Genomic DNA, 24,030 nt, shown 5'->3' on the forward strand with positions numbered 1-24,030 from the left:
TTGTTAACATTTTAGAAAGAAAGGTGCTGCAACAATGGCTTCATTGTTCCAGTTGGTAAATTGGGATGTGGATTGATTGCTTCTCTGGTAGGCTAATGTCTCGCCACATCTCAGTCTCATTTGCTTTTCCTTGGTCGCAAAGCAAAAGCCATCTGTTCTATCTCTTTTGTTTCTTTCTCGTGGGAAAAAGAAACACTCTTTTTCAATTCAATTATCTAGCCACCCACGTCACTCTCAATACCACCACGATTAACCGTGAATTCTCGTTTTTCATTAAAAAAATAAAAATTGATACTGCATGTGATCTAGATCTATCTCCAAGTTTCAACTTCTAAGATAAAATAAAATATCTTTTAAACTGTAGTTTGTATGGAAAAAAAAAAATATGGGCGGAAATATCGAAGATACTTAGTTATTGGGGACCCCTGGGCCCACGCTAGTCACACGTAGTATGTATACATCCCTTGACCACGTGATGCGTCTCGGCCGCCGAACCCATCCCTTCACGCTATCCCTTGACACGCCACGTCATCATTATTATCACATTACTTTTTTATTTTGTTCTTTTATTAGAGAAGATTACTTCCACCCTTGAAGAAAATGAGTCACTAGCAATCCATCTGATTCTTCACTAGTAAAAATGTATATTAAATATTATTTTTAAAAATATATATAAATAGTATCAGATTTTTAAAAGGGGCATATAAGACCCAAAAAGAAAACACCTTGCTATTATGATATTTATTAGAATCTCCGGAGAGAGAGAGAGAGAGAGAGAGTCAGAGGTCCACTAGTCCCCCGTAACGAGTTTTGTTTCACTCCTACGTTCCTACTCGCTCGCTCGCTCGCTCGCTCGCGCTTTCTCTGTGATCGAATTATTCGAACTGATTGCTCGGATCTCGTGGAAGAGGAGTCATAGAAATCGCTGCTCTTCTTCATCCCATCGGTTGGGATTAGTAGATATCAGGTGCGTTTCTCCTTTACTTAACATCAATTGATCATTCAGTTTTGAAAGTTTCTGCTTTTATAGTTATATATATATATATATTATATGTTCTTCTTTTTTCCAAGATGATTTTAAGCTAAAAAAAAAATAGTTGGTTTTATATACGTTTCTTGAACTACAAATGTGGTATAAATTTCACTGTAGATCATCAGGAATCACTGTTAAAAATGTCATTAAATTTCGCATCCTTATCTTCTACAAAAGTTTATCAATTCTGCAGACATTTTGAGTGCTTTCTTTTGTCTCTTTGCTTGTTTTCAATGCTTGTGGCTCTTGTTGCTGATGCTAGATAGCAAAGCTAACAGAGTGTTGTTGGGGTAGAACATGAAGCATTCTATTGGAAATGGATTGCTCCAACAAGCAATATGTCAGCCCTCTGTTGTAGATGCTAGTATAAGAACTCACCCGGGACCCTCTTCAAGCTTGGTCCCCGGAGTTTCGTCTGGGTCCAGCAGGGTGAATCATGCCGCAAATCGCACAAGGAATCCACTGCTCCGCACCAAATTTGTTGATATTCCTCTGACTGCGGCAAAGACTAGTTCTTGGTCATCTTCTTTGAACCGAGCCTTCCATAAGGCAGCTTTCATGGTTCCTCGTGCTGTTATAGCTGCCGATCCTCCTTCAGAGGTGATTTCTTTTGTCACATGTTCCTGATTTTTATTTTTATTTTTATTGATCCCACATTAGATTATATATATATATATATATATATTGAATTAGCGATGAGAGATTTAGTGTTGGTAGAGGCTTTGGCCTTAGATGCTGCTGAAGAGAACTTCTAAAGTAGAAAACAACTATACTGTCTTTATTAAAAATAGGCTAATGTCATCTGTTAATTTGGAAATATCTGGATGGTGGAGATAAAAGTCAGTCAATTTGCTTGCATATCTTCATTAAAAGAGGGAATCTTGAATCTTTTCTAACATTTTCTATGTTTGGATCCCAGCTTGGGGGAAAATTTGTCCTTGAAGAAAACACTGAACTACAGGTATTTCACATTTGTTGTCATTCTTGAACAATGCTTGAAAGCGGATCTCTTCTTATTATGTATGACAACACCATTCTTCCTTGTATATGAACAGGTGGCTGTTACCACCCCAAGTTCTGGATCACTTTTGCAAGTTGATTTGCAGGTCACCAATAGCAGTGCCTCCCTAATTCTTCACTGGGGTGTATTACGTCGTAGAACTAAGTAAGGCCAGTTGTAATGGTGTATCTCTTTTGTCAGATGATTCATGGGTGTATTACACCATATCTTGGTTTTCATCCAGGGATTGGAAACTTCCTTCTCGACACCCTAATGGAACAACAGTGTACAAAAAAAAGGCTCTTAGAACACCCTTCCAGAAAGTAAGTTTTTAAACAGGATTGCAATGTTTTTAAAAGTGATATTAATGAACCCAGGATAGTTTAGATGTATGCATGGTATGGTTTTCATATACACTGATTATAATTGTTTCACCTCTTTGTAGTCTGGTCCAAACTCATCACTCAGAATAGAGATTGATGATCCTGAAGCACAGGCCATAGAGTTTCTTATATTTGATGAAGCACAGAACAAATGGTTAGTTTGTTGAAACTGTGTGATCTCCTAATAATCCGCCAATCATGATGTTTTTTAATCCCTCTTGTCTTCTTAAAGGTTCAAAAACAATGGCCAGAACTTCCAAATTCAGTTGTCAGGAAAAGCCCCACGTATTTCCAGTCGTGCAGTCACTGAAGAACCGAATGTCTCAGTACCAGAAGATCTTGTACAGCTTCATGCATATCTCAGGTGGGAGAAGAAGGGGAGACAAATGTACACACCAGAACAAGAAAAGGCAAGTTCTTTCATGTTCATGTAGGTTCTTTATGATGTTTTTCCTTGGTATCATCTCTTATAGCTAGAAGCAACTAGGGCAACTACTTCTGCATTACATTGATTAAGCACTGTTGTGTCTTTTTTATATTATTGTCATTATTGTTACTTATTGAATCTTTTTTTTTAAACAAGAAAAGATGGGACCATAATGGTCCTTCTAGATTTGAACTATTAATGGCTAAATCATGTGTTAGAGGCAAATCAACCAAACACATAGTTGCTTTAATAATGTCCTTTCACCTCTGGGAATTGAGAACATTATCTCCAATAGGATCAACTTTAGGGCACTTGATGTCAAAATTATGGCTTAATATTCTTGTTTTTCTAATTATCGCCTTTAGGTATATCACATGAACAACTAGATGTGGGAGCTGTTGTGTTATGGGACCATCACATCCTTTAAAAATGATAATCATCCTATCGGCATTTTTATATGGTTATTTGTGGTTCATGTGCTAATGACAATTAGTAATTCAGTGAGATTTCAAAACATTCTTCCCTGGAATAACCTTAGTATGTGAAATTCTTCCTAATTTCTAGGAGGAGTACGAAGCAGCTAGAAGTGAGCTACTACAGGAAATTGCTAGAGGTACTTCAGTTGAGAAACTTCGTGAGAAATTGAAAAAGTCTGATGCTAATGTTGGAGGAGATGATGTTGTGAGTCCCCATACTCCAGTAAGTGAAATACCAAAGGACCTTGTTCAAGTTCAGGCCTATATCCGGTGGGAGAAAGCTGGGAAACCAGATTATCCTCCAGAGAAACAAGCGGTACTGCTTGATACTCCCACATTTTAGCAATTTGTTGTGAATTTTCATGATGAAAATTGTCGGTGATATTAAACCTTAACTTCGGCAATATTTGTGGAATAGATGGAATTTGAGGAAGCAAGAAAAGACCTTAAGCGTGAGTTAGATAAAGGGATTTCTCTTGCTGAACTTCGGGAAAGGATTTTGAAAGGAAGTGTTCAGACTGAAGTCTCCAAGCAACTGAAGACTAGAAAGTATTTCACTGTGGAAAGAATCCAACGAAAGAAAAGGGACACTTCACTTCTTATCAACAAATATTCTTCTAAACCGGATGAAGTGAAAATTTCTCCCTCAACTCGAGCTCCAACAGGTTTAGAACTCTATGCAAAGGGTATAGAAGATCGTGACAGTGGTCATGTTCTGAATAGAAAGCTTTTTAAGTTGGGGGACAAGGAGCTTATGGTCAGTTCTATGAAACCTTTGTTTAACACTGTTTTTCTTTTATGCTGTGTAATGCGCAAGATTCCTCTAAACTGTTTTTCTGGTTTTTGTGCAATTAAGGTACTTGTCACCAATCCTCACGGTAAAACAAAGGTTAACTTCATTACTAATTATGAAGGGCCACTTATTCTTCATTGGGCCTTGTCAAAAATGAATGCTGAGGAATGGCTGGTCAGTGTCAAAATTTATCTTCCCTTGTATTTTTCCTGATCTGCTTAAAGTTAAAATATGAGTTGGAGGTAGTGCATTCAACACATTCTAACCTGTCCTTCAAAACAATTTTTATGATATGCAGGCACCACCCTTAAGTGCAGTACCTGAGGGTTCAGTTTTGCTGAACAATGCATGTGAGACCCCATTTGCTGAGGCTTCTTCTTCTGATTTATTTGTTGAGGTTTCCTCTACTGGTTCATCCCCATTTGCTGAGGCTTCCTCTACTGATCCATTTGTTGAGGTTTCCTCTACTGGTTCATTCTACCAGGTACTAGTTCCCTTCTTTCCTTTCCTTTTTGTGGTTAAGGTGTGCTGGGATTGAAATTTCCTGGAATGCAGAACATATGGTTGAGATGTTGTTTCTTATAGAAGGTGGTTAACCCACTAATTTTGGTTTGATGGAAGCCCATCAACTCTAGAATCTAGATTGAAAAGTGAAAAGGATATCTATTTTAAGGGTAGAACTCATAATTTGCACTTTGTTTTATGTTTCAGACTGTTGAGCTAGAGATTGATAAAACAGAATTCACTGGCTTGTCATTTGTTCTTCTGGCTGATGGGAACTGGATAAAGAATGGCGGCTCTGACTTCCATATTGATTTCATAAGTGAAACTATCAGAATACCTAAGGTCTCTCTCTCTCTCTCTCACACACACACACACACACACACACACACGCAAATGTATTTTATACATATGTCAAGTTGCTGAAAACTCACTTTCATATTTAAGGTTGCTGAGGGTGGAAAAGGTACTGCAAAAGCTTTGCTGGAGAAAATAGTAGAATCGGAGCCTGAAGCCCAAAAGTCCTTTATGCACAGGTCAAGCATTCTTAAAGCTCTTAATATTTTCAAAACGAATGCTATTTTCTGTTATTATTTTGTTTCCTCCCACAGTTTTAGTGCTTACTACATGAAAAGTAAAATTTAAGGGTTGGATAAGCTGTTTCTTCATTGAACTGGTAAAATAATTACTCTCTGTAAAAGGAGATCAATGAGCTATTCTATAGAATTAATAAAATCTCCTAAAGAATCTTTGTTCTACTTGACTAATTTTATAGGTAAATTGAAAAGTTTAAAGATATCTTGGCTTTGTGGCCACTGAATGTTTATATAAAAGTTCTTATTAATGGCTTTACCTATTTTTGTCCAATTCGTGGTGAAGGTTTAGGCAGACTGTGGTAGACTCTACCCTTGGTTTTGCAAATAAGGGACCAAGTTCTATTTTCCTGCAGATTTAATATTGCAGCAGACCTCACAGAGCAAGCTAAAGATGCTGGGGAGTTAGGTCTTGCTGGATTACTTGTGTGGATGAGATTTATGGCTACAAGACAACTCATATGGAATAAGAACTACAATGTGAAGCCACGGTGTGCACCTTCCCAAGATTTTTAAGTTTTTACGACTTTTATATTATGTCTATAAGTTTGCATGAGATACTGACCAAAGCTCTTGCGAATGATCATGTTTAATCTCTATATTGGCATTTACGATGGCAGTGAAATTAGTAAAGCCCAAGACAGGCTTACAGACATGCTGCAGAATTTGTATAGCACTTGCCCCCAGCACAGGGAGATCTTGCGAATGATCATGTCCACTGTTGGACGTGGGGGTGAAGGTGATGTTGGGCAGCGTATCCGGGATGAAATTTTGGTGATCCAGGTAAGTTCGCCCTCCGCAGATTTGCTAGTTCATTTTCATTTGTCAAAGCAGTTGATTTGCTTAGAGTTGTGGTGTTTTGCTTTATGAGACATGCATAAGTATAATTTTTTGTTATTCAGAGAAATAATGACTGCAAGGGTGGGATGATGGAAGAATGGCATCAGAAACTACATAATAACACTAGCCCTGATGATGTGGTGATCTGCCAGGTGAAATGACACATGTAATCTTTTTGATGGTGCTGGGCTGTTTACACTCTACATCTTCATGAATGACTTATTTCCTTACAGGCACTTATTGATTATATACAAAATGATTTTGATATCAATGCTTACTGGAGCACGTTAAATATGAATGGGATAACAAAGGAACGACTGCTGAGTTATGATCGAGCCATTCATTCTGAACCACACTTCAGAAGGGACCAAAAGGAAGGACTTCTACGGGATCTAGGACACTACATGAGAACTTTAAAGGTCAGTTGATTTTCTGAGCATATCTTTAATGACAAATATTAAGTAGTAGAATATGTGGATGGTCTAGACAGGTAATTCAGCTCGAAGACGATGCTGGAATTATGTGTTTATTTTACTGTTTTCTCCATTTGTTTCTGTGTTTTTTCATGGGTGTCATCCTTTTTTTGCAACTAAACGTCTATGATCTACCCTTAGGCAGTTCACTCAGGTGCTGATCTAGAGTCTGCTATAGCAACCTGCATGGGCTATAGTTCTGAGGTAACCCTTATTTCTGCAGGCCTAACCAAATATCTTTTGTTAATGGCACTATACTGAAACTATTTTCTCAGGGCCAAGGCTTCATGGTTGGTGTTAAGATAAATCCCATAAGAGGTCTGCCTTCTGGATTTCCGGTATTCTTCTAAAACCCTCTCTAGAACATTCTGTAACTGCCAAGACACCGTATATGATTATAGAATGATTTAACAGGAACTTCTAAAATATATACTAGATCATGTCGAAGACCAAAAGGTGGAAGCTCTGCTTGATGTGAGTCACTATACCATCTCCCAGTCCTCATTGGCAAATCTTTGAGTTTTAATCTGAGTCAGTATGTTTTTCTTGTTTAACCATGGTCTTTCAGGGCTTACTTGAGGCACGGCAGGAGCTTCGACCTCTCTTGCTTAATTCACACGAACGTCTGAAAGATCTTATATTTCTGGATATTGCTCTTGATTCTACTGTTAGGACCGCAATCGAGAGGGGATATGAAGAACTCGACAATGCTGGACCTGAGGTCTTTAGAAAGAAGCCTTTTCATGTTGCTTACTCATTTCGTCTTTGCTTTAGCTATTAGCTAATGAAATCAAACTCGTCTTTTGGCTCTCTTGCAGAAAATTATGTACTTTATCACTTTAGTTCTTGAAAATCTTGGATTGTCTTCAGATAATAATGAGGATCTCATATACTGCTTGAAGGTACTGCTGCAATTACTTTGTTCCCGCAATTTCTTTTGAACAGCTTCTTCATGAAATTGCTGTGCTCATAGCTTTTGTTCATTGTTTTATGATATTCATTGCAAAATGTAGGTTTACTTTCTGATGTTCTCTTGAAACCATGTTTCTAATCAGTAAGACATGCTTATGGACTATGACATTTAAAGCAGTTACTTCAATAATAACTCTCACTTATACGTTTGCAAAAGTGTAACTATTCTATCAATATCCCTCTATGATATACTGTTTATCATTTTGATTTGTGATGTAGAAAAGAGTGACTCTTTTGGTATCAAGGGGTGGTATAATGCACTGGAAATGGCCAAGAAGAAAGATGATCACTGGGCGCTATATGCAAAGTCATTTCTTGACAGAACAAGACTTGCTCTAGCAAGCAAGGCAGAGCACTACCATCAAATTCTACAGCCTTCTGCTGAATACCTTGGATCCTTGCTCGGAGTTGATGAATGGGCTGTAAGTATTTTCAAAGTATGTTATTGTTATAGCTTAACTTATAATCTGCTTCTCATATGTACGTGTCATCAGGTTAACTTATTTACTGAAGAAATCATCCGGTCTGGATCTGCTGCTTCTTTGTCAGCTCTAGTTAACCGACTCGATCCTGTTCTTCGAAAAGTGGCAAATCTTGGAAGGTATGTAAGATGCCCTTTTAATTAACCAAACATACCTACCATCACAGGATATAGGAAAATAACATTCTAACTCATGTATTTAGCTTCCTATGTTGAAGTTGTTAACTGTTCCCCCTTATCTAGAACTCAGCGTCATTGGCTATTTTCTAATAGTTATAATCAATTGCATCATCCTGATGTTAATACAAGTGACTCTGACAGTTGGCAGGTTATAAGCCCAGTTGAAGTTGTGGGATACGTGGCCGTTGTTGATGAATTGCTTACCGTTCAGAATAGATCTTATGAGAGACCCACTATTTTAGTGGCAAGAAGTGTCAAAGGTGAGGAAGAAATTCCAGATGGTACAGTCGCAGTGTTGACACCTGATATGCCTGATGTTCTTTCTCATGTTTCCGTGCGGGCAAGAAACGGCAAGGTAAAATGTTTTTGTTGATTCATCGCAATTCAAAAGCTTCGCTGTTTTTCCTTTTCTCCTTAATTTTATGACTAGTCCTGATTCCTGAAGTTGGTCATAATGTAATGGTTGGTGTCTGGGTTTTAAACTTGCTCCATTGCAGGTTTGCTTTGCTACGTGCTTTGATCCCAATATTCTTTCAGACCTACAAAGAAATGAAGGAAAGCTATTTCACCTAAAACCAACTTCCGCTGATATTATTTATAGGTTAGTAGAACCTCGATTTCTGTTAGTTGGTGTCAAGAAACTTCTGATGATAAATCCATGTTTTCTTTGTTATTTGTTCCATGATGAACCAGTCAGTTCTGATCTCTCTTTTTGCTGGAAATATGTAAATATGTACTATGTTCAGTATACTTAGTGTAAACTTATCTTTTTCCCTCATTTTGAGTCCTCCAGTGAAACAAAGGAGAGTGACCTGTCTAAAGGAACTTCCCCAACAGCAAAAGTTGATCAGTCCACACCATCCATTAGTTTGGTCAAGAAGCAGTTTGCTGGCAGATATGCTATATCTTCTGAGGAATTCAGCAGTGAAATGGTTAGCATTTCAAGTTACTTCGAAATTAAAACTTTCTTCTTATTTCTCAATCTATTTAATTTTATGAGATACCATCCTGACGACAATTTTAGAAGAGGATTACATTTTTATTATTGTTTTTGCGACCTATTGCTAAATTACCCATTTAATTTAGGTTGGGGCCAAATCACGGAATATTGCATACCTCAAAGGAAAAGTACCTTCTTGGGTTGGAATTCCTACTTCCGTAGCTCTGCCTTTTGGCGTTTTTGAGAGGGTACTTTCAGATAAAGTAAACCAGGTAGGTCATGTCTTTATGTTATCAGTTTTGTTTTACTTGATGTTATGTTATTTTTGCTATTATGTTGCTTTGACATATATTCTCTTATTAGGAATTCCAATTGGTTCTATGTAAGACTATTGTGAGAATTTATTAGCTTGCAATCTTTATGGGATGATTTTAGTTGATATGTATTGTTACTATTTTATTTGCTCATGAATTTTACTTGCATCACAGGCAGTGGCTGACGATATAAAGATGCTTAAGACAAAGTTGGGAAAAGGAGAATTTGGTGTTCTTAGTGATATTCGCCAAACAGTGTTGAAGTTAGTGGCTCCACCACAATTGGTATGACCGTACGACCGAGGTCTTTGTTTTGACATTTAACCAGGGGATTGCCCTTTGTTTTTCACATGCTTTAAAAATGAATAAGTTGAAATCGTCTTTTTGTTCATGTTACGCCACACAAGAACCATATTTTGGGAAGTGTCTGGTCAGCTATTCCTTGGGGTATATGCTCCAAATACCAACTTTTTCAGTAGTGATAGATTGCACACTTATTCCAAACGACCAAGATGCAACATAATGTTAATGTGCTTGCTAGTGTCATAAATTATTGCTGGTCTTAGGGTGAGGCCATGAGGGATAGTAATTCTGTGCATGGTCTGCTGCAACTAATTTCCTAGAAAGATGTAAATTTTTATTTACCATTAGATGTTCACATGCATTGTGTGTGTGTGTGGGTGGTTAGACATTATATGCTGATAGCACTTAAAATCTCCTGTGAAGGTAATTTCATTTAATAATAGGAGAGTTTATATAACTCCCCAAGTTTCCTGTGATTAATTTTTTAGAATTCAATGGTGACTCGAGCAATACTGCAGGTGAAAGAGCTAAAGGAGAAAATGAAGAGTTCCAGCATGCCTTGGCCTGGTGATGAAGGTGAACACCGCTGGGAACAGGCATGGATTGCTATAAAAAAGGTCTGAAATTTTTCTCTTTTAAAGAGGAAGATGTATTCCGCACAATGTTTCTTTCTTTTGTTGGTGCAACTATTATGTTTTTTAAGTGATTGTCTTGATCTTGATTCACTCTTTACTAGTACTTTGCAATTCTATTAGTTATTATTTTAGGTTTAGTTACATATACCCATGCCCAAAGCAAGGTATGCATCATTCCAATTTGAAACTAATATGGTTTCATATTTACCTTTTATTCTTATGCCTATAGTCACGTGGGATGTATATTCTTGAATCCATCTTTGTATAGCTTCGCTCAGTAGCTCTCTTGTTCAGGTGTGGGCTTCAAAATGGAATGAAAGAGCATATTTCAGCACCCGGAAAGTAAAGTTAGATCACGACTATCTTTGTATGGCCGTCCTGGTTCAAGAAATAATAAGTGCTGACTATGCATTTGTCATCCATACTACAAATCCATCCACTGGAGACTCATCAGAGATATATGCTGAGGTTTGTTTACCAAGGCTACTTTGTCATCATTGGTTTCATTTTTCGCCAAGGATAAATTTGTTCTCCATTATGTAGGTGGTAAGAGGCCTTGGGGAGACTCTTGTGGGAGCTTATCCAGGCCGTGCGCTGAGCTTCACGGCAAAGAAAAATGACCTCAACCATCCCTATGTATGTCTATGCTATGATGCTTATTAAGTTGCATGGATCTTTTGTGCTCACTGTAACATTCCATCCTCACTATTCATGTATAGGTGTTGGGCTACCCGAGCAAACCAATTGGTCTTTTCATAAGACAGTCCATTATTTTCCGCTCAGATTCTAATGGGGAGGATTTAGAAGGTTATGCCGGTGCCGGCCTTTATGATAGGTTAGTAGTACCTCTTTGGTTTTAATTTATTTTGTATGAATCCCCATTTCAGATATCAATAATCAAGTGTTAATGCAGTGTACCCATGGATGAAGAAGAGGAGGTGGTGCTCGATTACACATCTGATCCACTGATCATGGATTCAAATTTCCGGCAATCTATCCTTTCCAGCATTGCCCGTGCTGGGAGTGCAATTGAGGAGCTCTACGGCTCTCCACAAGACATTGAAGGAGTTGTCAAGGATGGAAAGATTTATGTTGTCCAAACTAGACCACAAATGTGATCAAGTAGTTGTTCATTTGGCTTTCAGGTAAAGAATAAAAGTCTGCATATTAGTGGTGTATGATAAACCTTGATATTACCTACATCACCAGATGTAAAACATTGATTCCTTGATCGCATTGGTGTTCTTGTTCTTGCTGAACAGCTTATGTAAAGCAAGACATATATAATATATATACACACATACTTATAAAAGGACTGTTATATATACATTACTGAATGGTGATATGGAATAATATTTTTGAAGGCTTTGCTTGATTAATTAATCAGTTGGTGTTGTATTAAGTTGTTTGAATAATATTTTTGAAAGCTTAGCTTAATTTAGTTGTTTGTTCTCTTGGAGGGAACTAAGAAGGGACCACCACCACCATGAGTTTGTTGGTGGTTATCCCAGACAAGGAAGCACCAACTAATACTCTTATTTTTACCAACTGGTTATGAATTTAAAGAGTCACTATCCCCAAACAACCACTGGCTTCTCTTGTGATTTTCTTCAACTCATTATATATATGTACATATATAATTTCAAATTATTAACAATATCCTGCCAGCTATGAATAACAACAGCCATATTAAGGAAACTATAAGTAATTTCAGAACGATCTAGAAAAAGCCGCCGCCTCTTGATTTTAATTAACCTGTCACGTGCTATGCAATGATTCACGCTTTAACCGACAAACAAATCACATGCTGATGTAATAATCACAATAATACGGAGGGAAAAATTTGAAATTCAATTTCTTACCAATTACAATGAGGGTAATAACGTCATTTTGGTCATTGTTTGTTAGAGCTTTGAAAGTGACTGTTGCTGGCCATTTGATTCCACTCTACCCTCTGGAGCTTGCTTGCTTGCTTGCTCTATAAAGAGTCTCCGAGTCACCCCACATTCTTCACTCCGGTCACCGTCCGAAACCCTCATCTTTCTTCTCTAACACGCCCTCTTCTTTTCTCCAACGCCAAGTCTCTTCTCTTTGTCTCGTTTCGCTCTCGAAGACTTCTACCTCCCCATTGGTCCTGGTCGAGATCGTCTCTGCTTCCCAATTTTCAAAGCCGATTTCAGCTGGAATCCGTGAATGGGTTCCTTCTTCCTCGAAAATCAGGTCAGATCTCATCCCAGAACCATGGTTTTCTCCCTAGATCTGTGATTCTCTTGGTTTTAAGGGTTTTCTTGAATCCATTCCTTTGATTCCTGGTTTTATGTTTGGTTTTCTTGAAATGATTCGATTCAATGTGTGTGTGTGTGTGTGTTTTTTTCCACGAATCGGGATGTTCATCTTGGAAGTTTTATAATGATCTGTGTGATTTCTTTAGGAGAATGAGTGGGTTTAGGGTTTGATCGAGAGTGGGAGGAGACATGAAGCGGAGGAGCTCTCACTGTCGATGGATCAGAAAAGTCTTGGCGTTGCTCTTGCTGAGCTTCTGCACGGCGAGTTTGGTTCTAATGCAAGCGAATTACAGCCATATAACGATACTGAGTTCCTTAGTTTCGCATGAGGCGGTTGATCAGAAGCCAAAGATCGCCTTCCTTTTCATTGCGCGGAACCGGCTTCCGCTGGACTTGGTCTGGGATGCCTTCTTCAAGGTTGAACCATCCTCACCTCTCTTTTTGTTATTTATCTACATTTTTTCTTCTATTATTCTTAGAAATTTGATTTGTTAACGGAGCATTGAATACTTGTAGGGAGAGAAGGAGGGTAGGTTTTCAATTTATGTACATTCGAGGCCTGGCTTTCTATTCAATAAAGACACAACAAGGTCTGCTTACTTTTATGGCCGTCAGGTCAACAACAGTATACAGGTTCGTGATTTTATCATTTTAACTTATGTAGTATCTTAACCGGAGAATCAACCCTCAACTTATTAGACATCAATCATGAATATTGTCTATCATGCGCACACATGTGTTTTCCTTGATCATGAATCTTTGTTTCGTTCTGGCATTTTTTTTTTTTTAAAGTAATTGTGGATAGCCCACCATTTATTATTAGACAGTTATCATTTTGTGTGTGTGTGTGTGTATGTGACTATTTGAATATTTGGAGAGTGGCAGTAATTTAGTCAATTTGTGTGCTCTTTATTACTTTTTCATGATTTGGTGTATTTTGTACTTCAACTAATTGCTGATGAATGCTTAGGGTATAATATTTTGCATTGTATAACTAACATGTCCTTTTAAACCAATTTTGATCTCTGCTTAGGTGGACTGGGGCGAATCAAGCATGATTGAAGCGGAGCGTATTTTGCTTAGAAATGCACTCAAGGATCCATTTAATGAGAGATTTGCTTTTGTATCTGATAGGTTTGATGTGTCTATCAAAAACATCATATGTTTTGTTCTTCCCTTTCAATAATCATGCTTAACCATTCAGATTATTAATTGAAGTTCCATGTTTTCCATTAAGTTTCAGTTGCATGGCTTAATTATTTGCAATTTGTTGTGGACTTCAGTGAGTGCAAATATTTTATTTGTTAAAATTTTTAGAAATGTCTTGAAGAATCGTGAAACTTCTTAGTCAGTGTAGTTATGTTTTTTAAGACTTGTCTATTATACCATATGTTTATTTTTAGTGACCTAATTCTCAAAATATTAAATGAATTGTGTATTTTTCACTTTTGCGTCTTGTCTTTTGGAGTTTCTTGATCACGAGCAACTATGAAATATTTAGTATTTAGACATTAGGCATTAATTATTGTTGACTAATGTTACTTCTTTACTCTTGCAGTTGCATACCACTATATAATTTCAGTTATATATATGACTACATAATGTCAACATCAACAAGCTACCTGGACAGGTATTCAGCATATTTTATTTTTGCACAGTTAATTCTTCTTTATCATTTGCTTTCTTTTGCCTTTTTATATAATACTGAGGGTTTCAATTAATAATTTATTTGACCTCATCGATATCTAAAAATGACCCCCCGCACTTACATTTGACCTCTTACGATTTAAAAGAAAGATGGATTAGGGAATTTTGAGGATCACGGGCTAAAACTAAAACAAAAATTATGTTTATAAACTGATGATTGAACTATTGTGAGGTAGCGGGACAAATAAAAGCATTTTACCCTATCCAACAAGGTTTATGTTTGGTTGTTAGGTTAGCCTCGTAACCCAGGGTTGCCACAAAGTTCCAGTCAAACATCCAAGGTTAGCCCACTGATCTTTTTCTATAAGATTTAATTAATTTAATTAGTTAAATTTATATAATTTTTTTTTTTCTGAATTTATAATTTTAATAAACAACTATTGTCAAATAGAAAATTAAAATTCTAATCTAAAAATATTTATTTTAATTAGTATTAATTAATTGAAGTTAGGTCAAGTCGATATCAAAGTTTTCCTCCAAAACGATTTCAAATTTTCAAATCTTAACCCTAATATCTTTTAACATTCAACCAATCCACCCTTAAGGCTTAGGTAGATGTTGTGGGATAAATAATAACAAAAGGATACCAGTTACCTCTACTAGAAACCAATAGGAATAAAATGTTAACTGTGGGATGCTCCCTGTTGTGATGCCAAATATTAATTTCTGAAAATACCCTCATTAAAAGTGAAATTATTTATTATTTGGCAGGGTAAGTTGTGTGAGGTATAGATAATTTGTATACAAGAGACTTGCCCATGAAAATATTCGCAAACTTATATATGTGAAGTGTGAACAAATATTAATGGAATGGTCTATGCAAGTCTAGGTGGTTCCAAATTGCATGCTCTCACCAAATGTTCAGGACAATATACTGATTCTAAGTAGAGGTATAATGTTCTCTAACATCTGTGCGTCTAAGAGCATATATGAACATGTGATTTAGAAAATCTGAGGTATTCCTGGATCAAGAAAGATCTATCAAATAATTGCAGGTTGAAGGTCTCAATTTCTTCATGCTCATAAATGGATGGGTTCTTCATTTCATTTTGTCCGTGTGATGAAAGAATTAACTATAAATGAAAGGATTCATATAATTTGATTACTTGAAAATGGATTTTTGTTCTGTGAAGTTGATGGGCTTCATCTTTCACATGTCCCAATTCAGTATGATAATATAATCCGCAACATCTATATATGTTGATGTTCACTTGCTCATTCAGTAGGCTATGACTCTTGTAAGGTTTCTTATGTAAAAAAAAAAAAAAAATCTTAATTGTGACATTTTAATGATTATAGGTTTCATAAGGCTTCTAGTTTGAGATTGATGGGATTAGGTCAAATTTAGGGGTTAACCCAAAGCTAAGTTTGAGTAAATATGGACTAACTCTGTTTGGTTCCTGTTGCTTGCTGTATTTGATTCGTTCTTTGAGTGCCAAATCATGTTCATTGGTAATTTTATTAATAGATTATGGGAAAAATAATATATGGAGGAACCTGGTTCTATTTGATTTGATTTTGTTACAAGAATAAGGTATTATGTGAGTTAAATTGTTAATGATAAGGCTATGGATTAATTTAGATCTACCACTCATCAAAGTATCATGCTCCATTTGGTTGATCATGGGTATTCAAAATATTAATATGTAACTATTATGCATCTCAAATGGCACTGGAGTTAAATTGGTTCTTCATGCATGTACTTATTGTTGTGGTTACTTTAGATGAATGCCTTGTATACTAAGGCATTGTCTCCACATGCTTTTTATGATTTGGTTCTCAAACTATTTTTTATTACATCACACTCAAGTAGAATTGCTATATGAAATGTCTGGATGGATGTGAAATTGGTCGCTAGGTTCTAATAGCATGTGGTATGCTGGAAGCAGTTTTGCTGATACAAAAGAAGGTCGTTATAATCCAAAAATGCATCCTATAATTCCTGTACATAATTGGAGAAAAGGGTCTCAGGTAACCATTTCCTTCAAATTTCAACTTTCATACGGTGTAGAGAAGTCTTTGATATTCTTGAATCCTACTTACTCAATAGTGTATTTGACTATTCTTCTAGTGGGCTGTTTTAGTCAGAAAGCATGCTAAAACTATGGTCAATGATGACATAGTCTTCCCTGAATTTCAGAAGCACTGCAGAGTAAGTGTTGTTTCATGATTTTAAGATGCTTTTAAAATTTATTTTATTGAGCCATTTACCTGAAAAAATAAAATTTGTTTTATTTATTTTAGAAACTTTGAAATGTACAGTTATGTTTGAATTTGATGACTGGCATGTATTTAAATGTGGTCTGTGGCCTATACCCAAGCTAATGTTGGCTTTATCTTGATTGACCATTGGTCTAATGACCATTTGTTTCTAAATTTTGACAGAGGAGAGCACTACCAGAGTTTTGGCGGGATCAACCTATAGTAAGTATTCATTTTCATTAAATTACTCAAATTAAACCTAGTCTGTTGTTCAGTACATCCATATAACTTAGAAGTTATGATTTTGTACATTATTTGAGTTAGATAAATTTTAAGTTAAACTATACTGATAATTTTCATTAGACTATATGTGTAATATATATAGTTACCAAGTGTTGAGCATTGGGTATATATTCACATTAAAAATTGTTCTTACTTAGGACCACTGCAAGCATATATAAATATATATAATTATTTTTCTTAATAAATTTCACTTATATATTGTGTGAGGTTACATAAAAAATATTTGTCTTTTGGTTGTGAAAATAAATATGAAAACAGGTGCTTATCCTATTTGTAACAAACATGTTTTTTTTTGTTTACCCAAAATTTGTTTTCTAAGACGTTCATGTCAGGTCTTTTAGGAATACAATAAAAAATGAGTTTTTAAAAAATTAATTGTATGTTTAGTTACTTTGGACATTTATTGTAATTCTCATCTGTATTTTTGTACAATTTAGATTTACATAAGTACATTTGAGAAAGTAGAGTTTTATTTATTTATTTATTTTATTTTTTTTAGCAGTTAAAAGTAGATTGTACCCTACAAAATTGTTGCATGTAGATCATTCTTTCTTATGGCTTGTTTTTAAGATTTTTGAGAATGACTTAGGTGAAGTTAGATAGATGTAGTTAGTGTAGTTCACCATTAATATTGTGACATGTGTCCCAAAATATATAAAAATATAATAACTTTCCTATAATGACCTCACCTTTTTTTTTAAATTACTTTATCTCATGCCACGTGTCAAACATCCAATGGTGAACTACACTAACTACACCTATCTAACTTTACCTAAGTCATTCCCAAGATTTTTAGTATAAATTTATATTCACAAAAGTTATAAGTTTTGATTCTAATGTAAGGTTCCCATTTGCAGCCCGCAAACGGGTGGAAAGAGCATAACTGCATACCAGATGAACATTATGTACAGACTCTACTTGCGGTAAGTAGTTTTTTTGGAAAACTGTACAATTATGTGCAGCTCATGCATTAAACATTTATTTATCAAATTTAGCATTATAATTGTATATGTACAGTTTGCCATAATTTTATATGATATTTGTTTATTATATGTTCAAAGCTAACTCACTTTTGCAAATGGATGGGTTGAGTGCTCGAGGGGTTATTATTTGTATAGACCAATAAATCAGGGCTTACCTGCCTGTTTGATATATACTGTTAAGTTACCATGTTTTCTACTTCTCATAATGCAGTCGCTTTTAATTTATCAGTTCTTTTTTTCCCCCACAGCCTGATTTTGTCTGATGTTCTTCTAATCAGCAAAGAGGACTTGAAGAGGAAATAACTCGAAGACCCTTGACCCATACTTCATGGGATTTATCATCTTCAAGAGACAAGGAAAGGCGCGGATGGCATCCAGTGACATACAAGCTTTCAGATGCTACTCCTACTCTTATGGAAACTATCAAGGTGTGGTTAACTTATGGCGTTAAATAATGTAAAGGTTTAATAAATAATTATTCACAAAATAGCATTACTTCTATGAATATGTAGGCTCTTTCAGTCGATTGAATCTAAAAAGTATTTTTATTTTTCTGTCACAAATAGTTTCATGGGTGACCAATAATTAGTTCGCCATTGTATAAGAACTGAAGGAAATCTCTCCCTGCAAAATAGATAGTTGTTTGTGTGCAGGCTCCTACTGACAAAGCACTAAGAAGTAAGAACCCTGTGTCCTTCAGGTTTAGCAGGATTTTCCAAGTAGTATGGCTTCCTTTGTGGTTTACTGACCATCTGTCATCAGTTTTAAAAGTGACGGATCTATATTGATAGACAAAGGAAATATGTGGTTTAGAAGGGTTTCCTTAGTAATTTTCCAACCTTTCAGTTGCTGTGGATTGCAGCTGAGAAATTGATGGCCTTTGTATTGAGTTCTGAAGACCAACGAACGAGAAGGAGCCAATAAGTTGTTTCTTCCTTTGCTTTCTTACCTTTGTATTGCAAATGATTAAAGAGCGAAGATGCTTTGTAGCTTTAACGTGGTTCTTTAATTTTTAACCTCAGTTCTGTTGGGAGGTTGAGGCAGCCGACAAAATGTTTAAGTTAGATTTTTTTTGGTTATGGTTATATTTGGGAGTGATTTTTCGGTGAATGCAGTTTGTTAGTACTGTTGATTATTGTTGTGGCATGATCTTGATAGCAAGTTTCATATTTACCATCCACCACAGACATGACACTGGTTACAATACCTACAGAATAATAATATGGTAAAACTTTTTGGAATGTTTAAGTTGTAATAACTAATACTGTGTCTACAATGTATTGATGATGAACAGGGCATTGATAACATATACTTTGAGACAGAATATAGGAGAGAATGGTGTACAAAACGGGAGCAACCAGCCCCATGCTTCTTATTTGCTAGGAAATTTACTCGAGCTGCTGCACTTAGGTTGCTTAATTTGGTAAGTAGCATATGTACCGTGATTTAGTAGTGGTTTGCAATGCCAATCCATGGTATCATTTATTAATTTTTTTTTTTTTTCTTTCCTTGGCAGTCCATGCTTGCGCTTAATTGACCCATCCAGCTCCAATTACGCCGCTAGAGCAAAATGAAGATAGTTCTCTCACTCTCATCAGAGAAGCCACAAGAAATATGTCAATGCAAATGATGTGTTGTATGTGTGTTTTATTATTATTATTATTATTTGTAGTTGTAAACTCAAACCATAGGGTGAGGGTGCATCCATACTGCTGCTTGAGCTGCGAGAGCCACGAAGCATATGACTGGTAAAACAGCCACAGCCATGCTTCGCAATATAGGAGCTCAGATGAGTCAAAGAGCACTAAACTAAGTTATATCCTAAAAAAAAAAATAGAATAAAATCAAATTCAAACAGCATGTTGAGACGTGTCACAAAAAGGTAAGGTAGTGGTGGAGTAGCTTAGGGGTCAAGGGGCCAAATTAGCTTAGGCTTAGAAGAGGGAGGGGCAGGTAAATTAGGGGTGTGATAAAGCTATCGAATGCGGTTAGAGTAGATTAGGATACAGTAGGTTAGAATTAGGGTATACATTAGGGGTGGTAGAGCAGTGGAATGTGGTTAGGGTAGATTAGAATTAGGGTATACATTAGGGACGGTAGAGCAGTAGGATGCGGTTAGGGTAGATTAGGATTAGAGGTGGGAGGGTGCAAGGTCAGGTCTTACTCCTTACCCCGAATAAGTTAACCCTACCGCCACCTCTATTCCTATAACTCTAACCCAAGCATACCCCCACCTCCTACCTCTACCTTCTCTCTACCTCCTACCTCCCCCTCTACCTTCTTCTTGACTATTCCTATAGCTCTAGCCTAACCTGCCCCTAACTCTAACCTCCCTACCCCTACAACTCTAACCCATTCTAATACCTCTAACCTACCTACCCCCTTTAACTCTACCCTGTTCTACTACCCCTAACCCAACCTACCCCTATAACTATACCCTGATCTAATCAACTCAATTACCGCCCTCTACCGAACTCTACCCACACTCTATGCTAATTTACTTCTAATGTACATCTAGCTAATCTACAACTAACTTTACTCCTTAACCCATAATCTACCCTTCCCTCAAATCTGTTCCTAAAACTAATTTACTTTAATTAACTACATCTACATCTACCCTATCTTTATCCGTAGTCTTTCATAACTCCGCTTCTACCTCGATTTTACACCTAATCTATCATAACTCCACTCTCTATACCTTTTCCACCCTACTCATCATCTATACAAACCTTACCTTACATATAATATCTTTACATATTACCCTTACTCTTGACCAATCTTGCACTTGATACACTACTGCTCCTAGACTACCATAACCAACCATTATCTATATAACATATCACAGTGTCCTGAATAACAATGAAATTATTCGAATAACACTCAATTTCTTTACTTTAATTATATTTTAGATGCCAACAACCCCGACAATTTTAACATTTTAAACAAAAATAAAATGAATTTTTACATTTTTCTTTATATAAGATCTTTTTGTAATGGATATCATTAAATATTTAATACAACTAATTTTAATAAATAAATCATGAGTTGATATATATATATATATATATATATATATAAGATTTTAATGGAGGAATCATAAATTCCTTTTACTAAAAAATCAAAAGCATTCTCATATTTTATATTATATACAATATATCCAATCTACTCATTACAAAAGAAATTTTATCTAAACAACAAAATAAAAATAAAAAAAAGTTAAAAACAAATCATTTTAACAAAAGTTAAAACATCAAAAAATTATCTTAGGGGGGCAAGTAAAATAAAATTAAAGGAGGCAAGTGTGTCACTATTATATTTCATGTCACCCTGGATTTAGCATAAATGTAACGCATATAAGGCTGGCTCTAACATTGAATAAGAAAAATACCACGAGACAATATGATATTTATAATATGCCTTCAAAAAATTCTTATCTTTATTTTACTTCTACATGTACAAGATGTGACTCTGTTTTAACAAAACATGGTTCACCCACTTTTATCCCAAATAAATAAATACATAAATAAAAAAACAAAAAAAGAACGAGAAAAATCTTACCTCAGTCGAGGGGCTTTACCCTTAAAGTGGGGGCTAGGCTTTCACCATGTTCAATTCATGGCAACTTAAGTAGCAACAATTTAGCAGTCTCACCAAATACTTGCGCTTGAAACTAATTATTATTGGCAAATGGCAAACTCTGCAGTAAGTTTGGGAACATAAATCCCAGCGTATGATTCACTGCCTATGGAAAAAATGGATTCTCAAGAAATTCATGATGTTGTTCAAACTTCAAACCACAGCTCCAAAAATAATTTAGAAAGGAAAAATTGAGACTGAGGAACATTCTATGAAAACACGAATCCATAAAATATAACATATACTTGTTTAGGTTAAAAGATAAAAAATTGGGTTTAAGAGAATATTTTTAAAAATATTGGTTTAGTAGGAAAACCTTTATTTCAGCTAACTAAACTTTTACCCAATTAATACTAATAAAATTAAAATTTTGAAAGTAAAATTTTACTTTTTTTAAGTAATAATTATATAAATATATATAGCATTAATAAATTTGTAACATTAATTATTAGATAAATTTATTTAAAAAATTCAAATTTAAAAAAATATATATATGTTAAAATTTATCCCAAGTATTACTCCCCCAACCAGACATGGTGTAAAAATGTTTCACCGATTATAAAACCAAACATGTCAATTTGCCTTCTCATGGCTCATATTGCCTAAAATACCTTCAGCCGAAGCAGATGTGTATTAGCAGCAGTCTTTGGACGCCTAGTGTGATAATCTGATTTGTTAATGGAGTATGACAATCCAACACCAACAGGAGTCCGAATAAATGACATTCCTAAATTATAGAACACAACCACCTCATCAGCAAGTGCAAAAGAATAGCATCTTATCAGCTCGTACAACATACCAATTGAAAAATAGAATAGTAAGTACCTTAAACCTTCTACAAGTATTGAAATGCAACTTCAGTATGCTCTCCCCAGCTTGCCCTTTTCAAAATTAAATGAGCCTGACATACCAATTAGAACTTTTACTAAATGATACAGAGTATAACAGAATTCAATAAGCAGGTTTCCATCAACAGATACATGCCCAACAGTCATCATGACTACATTTTCATTCAAGCAAGAAAGACATTTAATAAGGAAAAATCTTGCAATCAAAATGTATTACCTCTTCACACATCCAACATACTCGGACAAATTGTACAATAAGTAAATGAACAAGTATCCACCGTCAACAGAGACTAGTTAAAGAATCATTAAGAGGCTATAATTCATTCAAAGAAAACAGATGAACACACTGAACTAAACATAAACCATATTTAGGCCACAATTTACACAAGAGATCACAATAACAATAAGTAAACATCATCAACTGACGAGCATATATATATATATATATATATATATATATATATATAGCTCGTCAGTTGATGAATTCTGCAATGCAACATGAGTATTGAGATAATGCAGTGAACATAAAATAATAAAATAAAATCCAGCCAATGACTACTGAATATATAAATCTAGGAAGCATAGACAATGAGCAAAAGAGCATTGGAAATCCAAGTTTAAGAAAGAGTACAAAAAAATCAAAATACAAGAATACAACACATAATAACTAAGGACTTCACTTCCCCTGATAATGTCAAACTCATCAATCCAACAAAACCCTAGAGTTCTCACAAACCCTAATTTGATACTAACCAAAATCAGTCTACATCAGCGTTATCGCCACAAGGCCTTGTCATCAAACCCTAGAATCCACAATTTACTCTCAGAAAAACCCACTTACCAGGAAGGGGCTTCCCTTACCAAGACCATAGCAAGAACCGACCCAAGCCCTAATTCCATGACAAAATCAAAGCATATATCAGAATGGAATTCAAGAAAAGATGAATTACCCTCACCACTCTGTGCCATCTCTAATAACACCACCCACTCAAAAATACAGAGAGAACCTTGCCGAAAAAGAAACTTGATTAATCAAAACTCTTTTCATCCTTAAAAGAAAGTTGAGAGTGATCAAGATCACAAAAGGATTTGAAGCATGACTTCACTGAATGGTAAAGAGAAAGGAACTATAAGAAGATATGAGCGGCAGAAGGAATGAAAGATGAAACAGAGCTATCACTGAGATCCACGCATCGGAGATAAAACCCTAAAGAAAATCAAAGATTCAAAGAAAGCGATCGTTCATCCGTGTACCTTGATGGTTTCCATCGATTAGAGCTTTGCGAGTCTTCACGGAGGACCGATCCCAACCCTACCCATCCATGAAGAAGTGGATCGCCATTCCCGTTGGAGAAGGCGCTGAATCCCTTCTTCTCTCTCTTTTCCCTCTTTTTTTTCTGTTTTTTGGGGGGGATTTTTTCTCGTGAGGTCTGAGGTATATAAGGAGAAGGAATGGCGGTGGATTTATCTAACGGCTTTCCATGCATCATCGTGCCTTGAGATAAGTTCTAACCGAATATCATTTCAAATTTTGAATTGACGTCTAGGGTATGGCGGTGGATTTGGTTTCTATAATCCAACGGCCTTCCTTGCATCATTGTGCCTCGAGATAAGTTTTTATTGAGTATAATTCAAATTTAGAATTTCAAAAGCTCCACGAAAATCAAATAAAATTACAGTGAAATTATTTCTTCTTCTCGAAGTGTATTACTATTATTACAT

General features: G+C 35.7%; 2 protein-coding genes and 1 long non-coding RNA gene across 7 annotated transcripts; 2 read left to right on the forward strand and 1 right to left on the reverse strand.

The window, feature by feature from the left end:
* The first annotated feature begins 750 nt into the window (after positions 1-750).
* On the forward strand, positions 751-11,707 carry LOC120279938 (alpha-glucan water dikinase, chloroplastic). 3 transcript variants are annotated; one of them, XM_039286614.1, is made up of 34 exons: positions 751-967; positions 1,296-1,633; positions 1,953-1,994; positions 2,089-2,198; positions 2,278-2,356; positions 2,479-2,570; positions 2,649-2,826; positions 3,408-3,635; positions 3,738-4,076; positions 4,176-4,286; positions 4,411-4,596; positions 4,824-4,958; positions 5,061-5,149; positions 5,563-5,697; positions 5,827-5,989; positions 6,109-6,198; positions 6,280-6,465; positions 6,661-6,723; positions 6,795-6,857; positions 6,934-6,993; positions 7,088-7,240; positions 7,338-7,421; positions 7,737-7,913; positions 7,986-8,092; positions 8,294-8,507; positions 8,650-8,753; positions 8,946-9,084; positions 9,239-9,364; positions 9,581-9,691; positions 10,228-10,326; positions 10,639-10,812; positions 10,888-10,980; positions 11,064-11,179; positions 11,258-11,707. In XM_039286614.1, exons 2-34 carry the CDS (start codon positions 1,331-1,333, stop codon positions 11,460-11,462), a joined length of 4,554 nt encoding a protein of 1,517 aa, XP_039142548.1. In that variant the 5' UTR covers positions 751-967; positions 1,296-1,330; the 3' UTR covers positions 11,463-11,707. The 3 variants fall into 3 exon arrangements, with proteins under 3 accessions (XP_039142548.1, XP_039142550.1, XP_039142549.1); XM_039286616.1 differs by having other exon boundaries at positions 1,312-1,633; XM_039286615.1 differs by having other exon boundaries at positions 1,328-1,633.
* Positions 11,708-12,286: 579 nt separating this feature from the next.
* LOC120280476 (glycosyltransferase BC10) lies at positions 12,287-19,681 on the forward strand. Its single transcript, XM_039287333.1, has 12 exons — positions 12,287-12,564; positions 12,776-13,046; positions 13,146-13,262; positions 13,663-13,763; positions 14,188-14,259; positions 16,226-16,307; positions 16,408-16,488; positions 16,722-16,760; positions 17,699-17,764; positions 18,103-18,252; positions 19,119-19,247; positions 19,341-19,681. Exons 2-12 carry the CDS (start codon positions 12,819-12,821, stop codon positions 19,359-19,361), a joined length of 1,086 nt encoding a protein of 361 aa, XP_039143267.1. The 5' UTR covers positions 12,287-12,564; positions 12,776-12,818; the 3' UTR covers positions 19,362-19,681.
* On the reverse strand, positions 19,327-23,730 carry LOC120280477. 3 transcript variants are annotated; one of them, XR_005542340.1, is made up of 5 exons: positions 23,563-23,730; positions 22,286-22,361; positions 22,072-22,187; positions 21,383-21,566; positions 19,327-19,384 (listed from the first exon to the last, which is right to left on the reverse strand). It is a non-coding gene; the product is annotated as an uncharacterized LOC120280477 (long non-coding RNA). The 3 variants fall into 3 exon arrangements; XR_005542341.1 differs by lacking the exon at positions 19,327-19,384 and having other exon boundaries at positions 21,200-21,521; XR_005542339.1 differs by lacking the exon at positions 19,327-19,384 and having other exon boundaries at positions 21,201-21,566.
* Between the last annotated feature and the right edge of the window lie 300 nt (positions 23,731-24,030).

Source organism: Dioscorea cayenensis, chromosome 17, assembly GCF_009730915.1.
Source record: "Dioscorea cayenensis subsp. rotundata cultivar TDr96_F1 chromosome 17, TDr96_F1_v2_PseudoChromosome.rev07_lg8_w22 25.fasta, whole genome shotgun sequence".
NCBI classification, from domain to species: Eukaryota; Viridiplantae; Streptophyta; class Magnoliopsida; order Dioscoreales; family Dioscoreaceae; genus Dioscorea; species Dioscorea cayenensis.